Source organism: Mizuhopecten yessoensis, unplaced genomic scaffold (assembly GCF_002113885.1).
Source record: "Mizuhopecten yessoensis strain PY_sf001 unplaced genomic scaffold, ASM211388v2 scaffold3621, whole genome shotgun sequence".
Classification (NCBI taxonomy): domain Eukaryota; kingdom Metazoa; phylum Mollusca; class Bivalvia; order Pectinida; family Pectinidae; genus Mizuhopecten; species Mizuhopecten yessoensis.
Window position 1 is genome coordinate 1157318 of NW_018405136.1, and position 15162 is coordinate 1172479.

At 34.6% G+C, this 15162-nt stretch overlaps 1 protein-coding gene across 1 annotated transcript; it reads right to left on the minus strand.

Moving 5' to 3' along the window:
• Window positions 1-6078: 6078 nt before the first annotated feature.
• LOC110447810 (40S ribosomal protein S19) lies at window positions 6079-11915 on the minus strand. Its single transcript, XM_021493750.1, has 6 exons — window positions 11778-11915; window positions 10971-11057; window positions 10247-10320; window positions 9188-9288; window positions 7374-7442; window positions 6079-6338 (listed from the first exon to the last, which is right to left on the minus strand). Exons 1-6 carry the CDS (start codon window positions 11898-11900, stop codon window positions 6142-6144), a joined length of 651 nt encoding a protein of 216 aa, XP_021349425.1. The 5' UTR covers window positions 11901-11915; the 3' UTR covers window positions 6079-6141.
• Between the last annotated feature and the right edge of the window lie 3247 nt (window positions 11916-15162).

A 15162-nucleotide genomic window follows, 5' to 3' on the forward strand; every position in this document is an offset into this window, starting at 1 on the left:
GATATTCCAATTTCTTTAACAATGAATTTCTTCAGTTTTGTTTTAAACAGGAATAACAATCAGAAGGCAAAATATATACATTGTAATTTTATGTTAAAAGTTTGGTGGTCAGAGATCTAAGTAATCGGTATTTACCTGTACATTGTGAGACATAGGGGAAAATGTGGCCCATCTAAATTACAAGAAGTGTTTGTCTATTCCACCTAATATATATAATATAAACTTTATCTATTTACAAACATATTAATCACTCTTGTTGGCCCAATTGTTAGCATGCAGGGGGGGGGGGGGGGGGTCTTAATGTGGGAGGAACCCAAAGTACCCAGGGGGAAAAAACATGTGGTCAGGCAGGTGACCCCATACCTTTTCAAGTCTAATTGGAGAATCAAACATGGCCGCCTTGGTGAAAAGCATGTGTATTATCCACTGTGCCATATGACCGCACCTCATATATATACCGGGATACATTTTTGAAATAGCTCTGGGCAAATTTTTCAAAAAAGCCACAATTATATAATCAGAGTGCGAATATTGTATCTTGTATCTTGACAAAATGGAAATGAAAGGGTATACATGTCTTATATACATTTACTTATTTATGTTACTTACTTGTAAAAGTGTTGTGATTTTCTGTCGTTCATTTTGATCGTGACCATTACAAGGCTAGGCCAGTCCTCGAAATCTTGTGAAATGATTTGAAACTATTTTATATTAAGCTTCAAAATCTTTTGTCAAATTGTATGAGATTGCTAACACAGAGATAGATAGACTTTCTGTCTTTCATTTTGATTGTGACTTTACTAAAGCTAGGCCAGTCTTTGAAATGTTGTGATAATAATTTCAAAAATATGTATTAAGCTTCAAAACCTTTTGTCAAATTGTATTAGATTGCTAACACAGAGATATATAGACTTTCTGTCTTTCATTTTGATTGTGACTTTACTATGGCTAGGCCAGTCTTTGAAATGTTGTGAAAATAATTCGAAAAAATATATGAACCTAACACTTTTGTCAAAATGTAGCAAAGAGATTTATTCTGACAATATACATAAAATATGTACAGGGTTTACGATCCTTTAACCCTTTCACCACTATAGACCATAATGGACTCATCCAGATAAATGTATGGTAGAGTCTACTGAAGTTACCTAGGGGTGAAAGGGTTAACAGTCAACTCTGTTAACCCTTTCATCCCTATGCAACTTCAGTAGACTCTACCATATGTATTGATCTGGGTGTGTCCATTGTAGTCTATAGTGGTGAAAGGGTCAACCATTTGTTCAATTACAGCCATATACAGGAACACACAAATTTGATTGTAACAGGAACTGGAATGGGTCGATCGCCGGTAACCAGGTAGCTCAATTGGTTAGAGTGTCGGTCTAGAGTTTGTAGGGTCCCGGGCTTCGAACCCTGGTCTGCCCGTGCATTTTTCCTCTCCTGTTATATTTGGCACCCAACAAAATATTCTCACATAAGGTGGTTTAGGGTTTTGTGTGTCTTCGGGGTTGAAGACTTTTATTAAAGGTGGGAGGAATGTAGCGGAACTGGACTGGGTTGATCAGCAGCAGCCAGGTAGCTAAATTAGTTAGAGCGGCCATCTCGAGTTTGAGGATCCCAGGTTCAAACCCCAGTCTGGCTGTGTATTTTTCCTCTCCTGTAACATGATTTTGGCTGAAGTTGATGGCTATTTAAGTATTAAAGAATGAAACATAATATTTTTCAATATTATTAAATTGTTTCAAAATTATTTCAGTGTATACCTGCGAGATGACCGTCGAGATGACCGGTTTTGAAGCTTGTTAGAAGATCAGAGCTGTGATGTTATTAATTTTCTTTGATGCAGGGTAATCTAAAATGTCTATATACAATATAATACTAAAATAACCTTCATTTAATCTACATAAGGCTCAGTTAAGATCAAATCTTAATTGGCTTAATGAGAATTTTACACAAAAAGATCAAAAATCTAAAAATGAAGTTGTAAAAATTACAAACAATCATCTGAAAACAAACACAAAATAAATGTTATTTTCTCAAAATTCTTATTTTGAAAATTTGGGTAAATGACTATAAAGTTATCCTGATGTTGAAAAACTAGGCCTATTGTATATATACATGTATAGTGTAAATAATTTTGTTTGATAAAATATTTGTTTAGTTCATAATTTATGTTATTTAAACTGATTTATTTCATAATTTATGTTCATTAAACTGATAAATGCAATTATAATGTTAAAGTATATATTTGTTTTTGTTGTTTTTGTTGTTGTGTGAAAAATCATATACATCTAGTGCATCTACCCCAGAATAACAATGTAGTTGAGGGGTAGTTTTTGTTTAAAAGAAATGTATGGATGATACAAGTTTTTGTCCAAAACTAGCACTGAATGAATTAATGAATTATTGAAAAACTTAATAAATGCTGTCTGCTATTTTCATATTTGTAAAAATTGAAAATTTAGTATAAATGTCTTGGAATGAAAAAATATTTGGTAAAGGGTGAAGGATAGATTATTCTGAAATCATTTTTATCAAAGCTTTTTCAGCTTTATGACTCAAATATGGTATAATTTGAATTGGGGATATTTACAATATTAATATTCATTTCCTCGGAAGAAAAATTGTGCACTCTCAAGTAATATATACACAAATTTCTGGGAAACAATTTTCAAAAAATTAATTTGAAAACTTCAATTTACTTATTAACCCTTTCACCCCTATGTATCTTTAGTAAACTCTTCCATGCATTTATCTGGATGGGTCCATTATGGTCCAGTGGTGAAAGGGTTAAGCTTATGCACATTGGTGTGCCTCTTACCAATGTTAAGGAAATTGGTTATGTATAGATCAGAAGACAAATACCTGTAGGTGTACATGTGACATCACATTGGAGACAGCAGACATAAATCAATATCCAGGTGTTGAGGCCTCAAGGATGGCAAAAAAAAACCAGGTTTTTGTAGAATATTGCCATACGTTATCAGTTGAAATGTGTCCAAAAGTGTTTTTTTCATTAGCAGTGTCTTGCTAATGCTGAAAACAATATGTACATTATAAACTCCTAGGCGTCCAAGGACTTGAGGAAGAAATGAAGATTCTTTACGTATACAAGCACATGTAGTCAGTTTGAAGACTTGAGACACTGAAGATCATTCACCAAATTCTGTTACATGTATTGTTTCTTACCACCTCGGTGCATTGTTTTTGTAAATATTCTGCCGCGATTATTACAATATATTTAAACTATCTACAAATAAATTATTTTCCATTAAAAAAACATTTTTTGTTTTCTCTCAGTATTTTCATGAACGCAACAATCGACGACTCGGTATACCGTTGTTGTCTACTGCTGTTTATTTCCATTCATTTGTACGTGTAGTGGAACTGGACTTGGTGGATTGTGGCGCCCAGGCACCTCAATCATCTAAAGCTTGGGAGGGTCCCGAGTTCAAATCCTCGTCTGGCAGTGCATTTATCTGAATTCCTGTTTCAATATTGTGAAGCTTGCCAATTTACCTTGGTACAATCACTGGATGAATCCTGGAGGCTGGACAACGGAATACCTGAATAGTTGTGCCTCAGAGTCGAGGGGGGAGACTAAGAATAAGGAGCGAGAAATGTAAGGAATCTGGTCTTTAATTACCGTTTTTCATTTTCATCCATTTGTATGTGAAGTGGAACTGGACTTGGTCGATAGTTGTTTTGACCAGGTAGGTCAACTGGTAGAGCTTCAATCTAGACTTCAGAGGGTCCTGAGTTCGAATCCCAGTTAAGCCTTGCATTTCCCCTTCTTCTTTTACACATGATAGTTATCAAAATTGTGTACATCAGGGCTTTAGTTTTATATATAGTACATGTGCACACAAATTATCTCCCTTCCATTATGTGGTAAACTCATCAAAGTTGATTGAAATATCAATATCTCTGTTGTATCTGAATAGTTCAGTATATTTAAACTATTGTTTTAAATATCATAATAACCCCATTTTATTAAAGTTTTAAACATGCATCATGCGCTTGGAAGCGACATATCAGTAAACGATGTGAATACATTGTATATGAATTATTTTATTAGATTCATTAGAGTCCAATGTCAGGAGTGTTGTTTTTAAGCTCGTCCCAAAAACATCTCTCACAAACCAGGAGGATAAATAGTCCCAATAAAACGCCACACTGATTTTCTGACGACACAGTGGCTTTAGCTTGTGAATGCTGCCTGTATTTATTTGGTGAAAGGGACACAACTCTTTACACATTACCTACATCTGAATCCTTTAAACAAATTGGTCAACATTTGTCTTATTGTCAGGTGTTGATGAAAATGTTTTTTTTCCTTGTAGTACTGATATCGGCTCAGCCTGGTTTGTGAGTTTTGCATCTGGGCTTATATATATATTTGCAGGTAAACATTTTGTCAAGAAAGTGTGAGTAAACTACCCGACTACTACATGTAATATGTCGGGATGAATGGTGACCTAGCTTGTATGAAGTCATCACTTGGGACAGGAATTTACTTTACATGGCAAAGCATTTTGTGCAATCAACAGTCCTGCGCTTATGGTTATCAATACTAGAAAATGTAAGACATGAATGCCCCAACAACTATAAGGGACAAGTTTCAGTTTGATGTTCTATACGACTTTGATTTCGACACCCTGAAATATGTACGCATTTAAGGCATGATCCTACTTCATGTTGATGACTTTCTATACATAGCAACTGTGACCTTGGCCTTTGAACCTTCACAAGGTATATAATCATACTTGCCCTTTGCAATAAAGTTTGATCAAAATCCATCCAGAAATAAAGTCAGTAGACTAATGACACTGAATTGGTTGATGATTTTCTAAAACAAGAGTACCACGGGGCGGAACAATATACGCCTGTCGAATGCCATATAGTGTTATATACTTTCTTACATTGAAGTAAGATCTGCATTATTCTAAGAGTGGTTAGCTGACATGCTATAAACAAGAGGTCCATTCCACCTGTATCGCTCACCTGGTTTTATATTTAAGTCATTACAACTGAATGCATTAGTACATCTTTATATGAAATTTCCTCAAAACCAGACAAGATCTATGTTCTAACCCAACTGGGACCACAATATCTGACTTTCAACTAATCAGAGACCTCCATTGAGTTGCCATGTTAACAGATTTTGAAATAAGTAATGTCATATTACAGGGTGTAATTAGACAATACTTTAATTTTCATTCAACTATAAGCTTTTATATTTACCTTAGAAACCATTTTTTTTTAACAATTTATGAAAACTACACCATAGAATATGATAATCTAGCTGTACAATTTCTTAGGACCTTAGGGGTCAAATCAACCTCATTCAATTAAAAAACATTTGTTCCTCCTCAATAATGTTTTTGACAAAATTTTGTACAATCCACTCATGCAACTAGGGGATTTTAAATCAAAATATTAAGATAATTTTCCTCTTTGGGGCCCGGTCTTCCTAGCTCCAGTCTCATTTATTTAGGAAACGATTACCCTCCCCCAATGAAGTTTCAGAGCAAATTTGGTTGAAATCTTCTCTGGCGTTTAGGAGGCGATGCGTTTTCAAGCAAATTTAGCCAAGTTCCTCTTCAGCACCCCCCCTCCCCCTTGCCTCAGGGGTCGAACGAACCTCATTTATTTAAGAAATGATTGCCCTCCCCTAGTGATGCTTCAGACTAAATCTGGTTAAAATCCTCTTTGGCGTTTAGGAGGAGATAGAATTTAAAGAAAAAGTTGATGAACGACGACCGGGGCTGTGCCACGGCATAAGCTCACTATGGTTCTTCGGACCTTGGGAGCTAAAAATGTAGGAGAAAATCTCTGGACAAATTTTTTAACTTGGTAGTTGCGGAGTATAAAAGATACACCCCAGAAAAAGTGACAGTCAATAGACATAGGACTATATCTTTATTAATAGAGGGGCACACAGCCTTATATCATGTGAAATGATGGCCTTTACCTTTGGCATATATCATGACATCAGGTATTAGAAGTCGCATGCATATTCACATTATTGTACACTGTACAGTACTATATTTCAAGAGCGAAGTAAAACAACAATTATTTTTTCTTTCAATCATTATTTATTAATGATTCCCCCAAAGTTTCCCCATCACAGTTCAGTGTTCACTTGGCCTTCGTCTTTTCCTTGACCTGTGCGGCGATTCTGTCCAGATCTTTCTGTCCCTGGCTGGTCAGTTTACGTCCACCATTAGCGTCCTTCTCGACCAGCTTCTGTGACTCAAGAGCCTGGAGGACTCGTCGGGAAACAGAACCGGAGGCACGGCAGTAATGGCTGGGGACTGTTCCATTACGTTTACGATCTAAAATATATTTAATCATTATGAGTATCTTCATTGGAGCATAATAAAATGTGCTGATGGAGAGGTAACTCACAATGTGTCAATGTTAAGACAAAATTATTTTGGCAATTTCAATCTCGATGAACATTTAAAGAAATTTACCATGTAATTTAAAACAGAAATAAATTCTAATGAGTGATGGTTTTAGAGGATACCGATTGACAGACATAATCTTCAACACTACTGCTGATTGGTCAAGACACATAATAAACTGTGAGTGTGATTTCTTTATACTATTGGGTCCAGCTAACTTCTAAGCGAACACAAATATCAACACCATATAGAAGTTATATATATTTGAAAGATATGTATTCCTAAGACATTTTGTAAATTTACATTTTCAAATATTTTGACTACCCTCTTTCTGCTTCAATAAGCTGCACACCTTTGAGATTCAAATTCCTAATCAATACTTGAGAAATAAACAGTAGCACAACTGACAAAATGTACTTCCTAGAATTCTGATTAAACCTCTTCCTAGAATTCTGATTAAACGTCATCCTAGAATTCTGATTTAACGTCTGGGCAAACGTTTTTAGGAGGAGATTTGCAATCTTTTTTCCTTCTACAAATGAGGCATTCTCATTTGAATCAAAGCTTGTTTTAACCTTGATGAAAACTCACATATGAATCTTATTTAGGATTGTAATGCTGACAATGTTTAGCAGATTACAGCGAAACTCACAATATATATATTGAAAAAATTATCTTCTTTCTAAATCATAAATTAGATTTCAAAATCATCATATTTACTGCTATATTGTGAGATTTGTCAGGTCTGAATGTGATAAGGGGTCAATATCAACTACTGCTGTTAATCATTACATATATATACTGAAGCACATTTTGAAATCTGTATAAGATTCCCCTCCCTATTGTCAGAGTGCTATGAATGGTACATGTCTACGACTGTCAAATCTGTTGGGGGGGGGGGGGATTGTTCAATGTAAGTGTAAATCATTACCAAGGTATGTTGATGTTCCTATGCAGACTTACCTCCGTAAATTTTAGTTAGAGCTCCAACACCAGCTGGGGAACGGATGTACAGATGGCGGCAGATTGATGCTGGGAAAAGATATATATATATATTTATTGTATGTTCTAAAAGTCAGTATCTCAGATTTTATATACATTTTCAAATTAAATTTATTTCATATCAAATGCTGTAATTGACAATTAAGTCAAAACATGCATGTATTTTCGCTTCATCTGTAAATATTTGTTTGTGAATGCAAAACGTTTTTTTATGGTACATGTACTACATACAATATACAATTTGTTTATTGCGATCCAAACGGTTAACAGTTGGACCAAGTAATCTGATGCTGCTTTCAGGAGAGCCTTGTCAAAGTCTTGCAAGGCTTGCATAAACATTTGCAGGTCTGTCAGGATTTATACCCAACAAGAGACACATGTCATGGGCCTTAACGGTCACCCGAGTCCTACAGTATTTATTTTTGTTGTTGAAATATGAAGTGGAGATAATGATGTCTATCACCCCTACCAATTTGAGTATACAAAAAAAGTTCAGTATAACGTTAAGTCAAGTTTGTCAGGACCACAAATTGATCATTCCTAGAATGAGTTTCAGTTAAATCGGCCTCTTAGAACTTGATTTTAAGTTTGAAATAGTTTGTTTTTTTTCAAAATGGAGGCCGTGGCAGCCATATAGAATTTTTGATCATCCCGAAAAATAGGCAACTTTGTTAGGAACATGGGCCGATCATTCCTACCAAGTTTCAGTTAAATCAGCCCAGTAGAACTCTACTTTAAGTTTGAAATAGTTTTTTCAAAATGGCGGGCTTGGCGACCATATTGGATTTCTGATCACCCGAAAATACTTTGTCAGGACCATGAGTCGATCATTCCTATTAAGTTTCAGTTATATCGGCCCAGTAGAACTTGACTTTAGGTTTGAAATAATTTTTCAAAATGGTAAAGCTAAAGCTCAGGTGACCTAAAAATGTTACATTTATGAACAAACAAACCGGTTGAACCAGATATGTGAAAGGGGCCCAAATTAACAGGGGTGATAAAACTTGGATTTGAATGATTACATGAAAAGTCTACTATTGAGAGGTAAAAGAAAAAGATTTCGTCCTCCATAATTACAAAATTATTGTTTTATTAATTTCAGCTATCATTCACTACACAAACCTAATTCAAGTTTTCTTTTTAAATCTCCTAATTAATTGAAAGGTTTTTAACTTACACGGACTGTCATCTTTTAATTAACATATTTATAGAGGATCTGTCATAAGTTTCCCTTCATATTAGATTTATGATAAAAGTTTTTGATTTTTCATGATTGCAGCCTGAACGAATGGCACATTCTTTTTATCATATAATATAAAGTAAACTGTATAATTGTGATCTGAAACTAATACTTTGCATTTGGCCGCCTCAGAAACCTTGAAAATTGCGTCTGCTTAACAATGATGTGATGTCACATTGATTGTTCCTATTCGATTGTGACATCATTTCCGGATAATCATATTACACATGTTGCCTTTGCATAATTTATGTGTTGGCTTTATGACACTGCATAACACAGTATTCATATGATAACTATATATCGTCAGCTTGACGCTCCAAAATATTCCCACGTAGGATTTCCATTAGGCTATAAAAGGATTTCCACAAAGTGACAGTTAATAAATAGGGTAGACTTCTTTTCTGACCAATCGGAGGTTCTTTAGCATACCTTCCATATACACTATGAATTTGGACCCCTTCTACACTGTTAATTGATATTGGGATAACTTCAATGTAAACCTCGATAGGCCTTAAAAGGTACTTGAGGTATTTACCTGCCCTTGTGTAGAACCAGTCCTCATCGTAGGGAGCCAACTCGTTGAACTTTCCGAGCTTGACGATAGAAGCCCATTCTGGAATCTTCATCTTTCCAGACCTGAAAAGTGTATTGATAGAAACTTTATTTATTTTACAACAATCATGAAAAAAGTGATTGCAACTTATATAAATCACTCGTGTTGGGAGGATACTGGAGTACCGGAAGAAAGCCCATGTGGTCGAGCACAGTTAATTTAGGTGATTTTGGAGGTTTAAATTGATTTACCCTCTGCTTCAGGAATATTTCTATGGTTTTGTCATGATGCATGCAATTTAAGTGCCATTTTAATAAACTTTCACTTTTGTTCTCTATTCCAGTCAACATGTCTTTACATTAAAAATCTTCCAAAATGACGTTGAAAGGGATATTGTCGTCTCCTGAATATCACGTTCTTGCTTCAAATGACGAAGCTTGACCGACTAGTAAGTACCCACAGATTCACTATATCAGTATTTGGACATGAAAATCATGTGCATTTCCATATATATAGTAACTCTACATGAACCTGTCCAGTGAGTTAACATGCATGAATGACCATAGCTCATGCTGCATACACACCAATGCCTGGCGATAGTTAACTCATTCACCCCTGAAGGCACATTTGAATTCTTCCAATTAAAAGGTTGGAATAGTTCATTATGAAATTTCAGGGGTGAATGGGTTAACTTCATTACATGTACATTGTTCAGTAGGCTACATGGATACATTCTCAACAGAAAAAGGTGTCCGCTGTTAATTCAAAGATGTTTTATGTTTTATGTAGGAAAAAAGACACAGAATGGACAGTTTTCGGCCTTTCTCCTTTACTTAAATTTGCATTCATACATGCATGCCCCTTAATGTTCCACGTGACTGACCACCATATCATTTTATGTCTTCTGTTTCGGAAACAATGTATTTCAGTCAACTAAGACATACTAATAGCACCATCATGTCCTTTCCGATCTTTTAGTTATTCACTTCATTTTTATTTTGTTGAGGTCTTTCTTTGGCAGATCACTGACATGAAACTCACTTTTTAAGGAAGGCTGATAATGCCTTGGTGAATGTGTGGGAATCCACATCCTTCACGGAGATACCCATTTTGTTCTGAAATATAAGGAATACTTGAGATAATTCTACAACAAATATTACGGTGTTACAGTCAAGCAATTTTGCTACAAGGATAAATGAAGTAAACTTACAAGTCATTCATGATTCATATTCCAACATTTCTCGCTTTAGCGCGGTCACAATGTATCGGACAACTGGTTTATAACAACACAGGAATATCCAAAATATAATCATGATTTACGGTTGCACATTTATTCAATATTTTTTAAAAGCTGAATTTTCTGTTTTTCGTTGCAACACGTTTCTAGCCCAACAGATAACCACTCATAATCATTAATGCTATTATTAACGGTGGGAATGGGTAATAACGTCGCGATCAAAGATTGATTCAAAGAAAGATATAGAAACAAACATATCCTTCCCTTGTGGTTCATACGACACAATAAATCTTTATTACTTTATGGTAATTCCATGGAGGCCGCCATTTTTTCCTAAAACATGTGGACAGAGCCCGTTAATAAAGAATGTCATTTTGTGTTAAGTAGACAATTATAGATACTAATTTTTAGTTTTCTCGCTTTAGTATTAGCTTATGCTGTAGATATGTGGAGGATAATTGTTATATTAAATATAAAAGACTGTTAATCGGGGATTTTGTACACTGATAATAACCACTCCATGCTTACTTTTACGTGGTATCGAAAAAGAGGCCGAACAGGAACCACGTGAATCCAACGAGGGGCGATAACTGCGTTAAGGTAGCAGCACACAAAATCTCATCTCAATTTCATCTTTTAAAAAGAAACTTAAAAAAACCTTTGATACATCCGTCTCAGAAACTTTTATTAACTGTGTTCCGAGGAAACTTAACATAATTTTATGTCAGCTAAGAAATTTTAAAAGTGATCTTAACTGTGATAAGTTACAAGATCATCTGATTGATGATGCTTCCTGTGTATGTGGTGTACAGAGGGAAGATCTAATACATTTTTTCTTTCAATGTCCTCTGTATTCTAATATTAGGCATCATATTACCACTATTTATAATCTAGTAGGATATTTAAATCTGCACTGTTTAGTATATGGTATTAGTAATGCATCCAACCAATTAAATAAAACTATTCTTATACATGTTGACTCTTATATTAAATCATCAAAACGTTTCGTTACTTATACGTGCTAGATAAATTTCCAAATGAATATTCATGTATTGTTATAATTATTGTTATTCAGGCAAGTTTTATCCCTTAAATAACGAGTATTAGACATAAGCTGGTGTGGGTGTGGGTGTGCATGAGTGTGAGAGGAAACGAATCACAACATTTTATATATTTAAGCATTGTACATATCTACCGGAATTAGAAGAAGACTGATATAGGCAAAGCCTGTTGTCTTATTCTTTTGTCAATACTGTTCAAATATCTCCTTTAATGTTAACTTATATGTTTGTATTATATATGTATTGTTAATAAAAAAAACTTTGAAATTGAAAAATCTTCCTGGTCACATACAGTGCTAGTTTTTGACTGGACTATTATATTTCTAGCGCTGGTCTTGTACATGTATACACCAGTTGTGGGATTCTTCAGTATTTTAGGAAAATTATTATCACTCATATACGAAACTGTAGTATGCGTTGTTACCACGGATTTAGATAAGAGAAGTCCGTGGTTATTCCAACCATGAAGAGTAGAAGGTGCAAAAGAAGAATTAGTTACAAACAGTCTGAAAGGAAGAATCCTATAGGAGAGTTCGCAGTGACGTCACCAATAGGTCACGTGATATATTGGTTGGCGAAAAAAAAGGTTGGCTTGGGCCGTTCGCCGTTTACAATTACTCAGTAATATCTATAATAGCAATGGTTGTATCGTGTTGTGTTATTATTGTTACGTAAAGCGTAACGATTATTTTCTCCAGATAATGGCAGTAAAAGACGATTGAAGTAACCAGGAGTTAATTTATCATTCATCTTATAACACAGTTGAATTTTCCTCCGTTTCTGCGATTAGATAAAGTTTCAAGACCAGTTTCGTTATATAAAGTATTAATAATAGGGGTATAAGAAATACGTGCTAATATAATGCAAGCAGCTTAACATTGGGCTTTTTCTAAATAATTCGATCTAAATGAAGCACAAACAGAAACGTCCCACAACTCACAAGCATATTCTAAAACTGGTAAAATAAAGGTCTTGAAATTATCAAAAGAGCATCCCTACCTTTTTAATTAATTGATAAGTGTTCAGTTTCCGAAAGACATTATTTCCATAACAGCAGTGTAAATCCCATTGACCCCCACTTCGTATTTGAATTAAATGTTACTCCTAAGTGTTTATGATAATCTGTAAAGTTTAAGACTTTCTCATCAAATTCTAAATCTAAGTCTTCGTCGATATCAATGGAATGAGAAATAAATAATACACCTGGTTTTTGTTCATAATTAAAATTATCCAACTAGGATTTTGACCAAGTATTAAGGATCTCTAGGTCTCTATTTAAAGTTTCTTGAATTTCTAGACAGGGCGATGATGGCTTTGATAATGACGTATCGTCTGCAAAAAGACGAGACGTTGATTCAAAAATATCTGCCTTGTCATGAATAAATATAAGAAATAAAAGTGGTCGAAGATTAGAGCCTTGTGGAACTCCTGCCTAAGTTAGACCTACAGAAGAATATGAACTGTTGAACAAAACTTTGGTGCCCCCGAAGCAAATTATTTTCTAGCCATATTTATAAGCAATTCACCTTAAAATTCCGTACGATTTTAACTACACCATAAGACCGCTTTGCTAAACTCTATCAAAAGCTTGGGATATGTCACAGAATACAACACATGTATGTTTCCTTTCGTCAAGAGCAATACATATTTGGTGATAAATAGCAATGAGTATTTACAATACACTGTAGAATGACAATGCATTAAAACAGACTGATATTTGTAAAACAAAGAATTTTCTATAAATTAGTTTTACAAATGTTTGAAAATCACTCTTTCAAAGACAAGAGCTACTACTTATATGAATAGCTTCTTCCCTTCTACAATGGTAAAATGGAATGCACTTGATAGCACTGTACGAAACTCCATCTCAATTTCATCTTTTAAAAAGAAATTTTGATACATCTGTCTCAGAAACTTGTATTAACTGTGTTCCGAGGAAACTTAACATCCTTTTATGTCAGCTAAGAAATCTTAAAAGTGATTTTAACTTTGATAAGTTACAAGACCATCTGATTGATGATGCTTCCTGTGTATGTGGTGTACAGAGGGAAGATCTTATAATTTTTTTTCTTTAAGTGTCCTCTGTATTCAAATATTAGGCAACATATTACCACTATTTATAATCTATTAGGATATTTAAATCTGCACTGTTTAGTATATGGTATTAGTAATGCATCGGACATGTCACAGAATACAACACATGTATGTTTTCTTTCCTCAAGTGCAATACATATTTGGTGATAAATATCAACGAGTCAATACACTGTAGAATTACCATGCATAAAACCAGACTGATATTTGTAAAACAAAGAATTTTCTATAAAGTTGTTGTACAAATGTTTAAAAATCACTCTTTCAAAAACTTTTCCAACAGTGGACAGCAAAGAAATTGGTCTATAGCTCGAAGGAGAATGTCTGTCACCCTTTTTAAACAATGGGAAGTTATTAGCTAATTTCCTTTTCTTTTGATTAATCCCTGTTAATAAGGACATATTAAATATTATTTCGAGGGGAGTACAAACAGCGTTGAAATCAGCAGTGTTTCTTAGCATATGGTGGCTGATTCCATCCCCACCCGACGCCTTGCCGAGCTTCAATATATGTAGAACATCACGTATTTGTGTTGAATTTAATCTAATTGAACTCATTTGATGGCCAGTTTGTGTGTTTGCCACCCGACTACCAAATGGCAAGTTTTGGTTTCCTCAGATACATTACAATGGATAATATATACATTGATAATATATGTAAAAATGTAGTTAAACAATCAAGTGTCCTCCGTAAATTGAAATATACCCTGAACCGACCTACACTGAATAAAACATATAGAACATTTATACTTCCTATTCTAGAATATTGTTGTGAACTTTGGGATGGTTGTTCTATTACTGATTCAGACAAATTAGAAAAGCTACAACTTGAAGCTGGACGTATTGTCACTGGTTTACCGTCGTTTACTAGTAGACAATCTATATGTAATGAAACTGGATGGGACTCTCTAGCCCATCGGAGATCCCGTCGAAAACTTCAATTATTTTTAAAAATCCACAATAATATAGTTCCTAACTATCTCAACACTCTACTCCCTTCTCTTATCGATAGCTCTCACTATAATGTTCGAAACGCTGAAAATTACAACCTACCTAACATTAGACTTGGATTATCTAACGTATCCTTCTTTCCTTCTACTGTTAGACTGTGGAACCAGGGCCCACTTGTATAAAACATCTCAACTCTTGAGATTTCCTCAAGTCTAAGATTTTCCATAGACAATACATTGCTTGAGATTTTCCTTAACTTTGAGATGTTTTATACAAGTGGGCCCAGTTACCTACTAGTATACGGCGTAGCGCCACGTTCTCGTCATTTAGAAACGCCATTCAAGACGTAAACTTGCCTCTTGTACCAAATCCCTTTTATCATGGTGATAGAAAAAATAATAATTTGCATACAAAATTAAGAAACCATTCTAGTACTTTGAAAAGTGACCTGTTTCGTGTTAACCTTATTGATTACCAACGTTGTATATGTGGCTTCTCTATTGAAGACACACACCATTTCTATTTTACCTGTGATAAGTATAACGAACAAAGAATTAAGCTTTATCGTGAACTGAATGAATACATGCCTCTTAATTGTAATCTACTTTTATTTGGAGA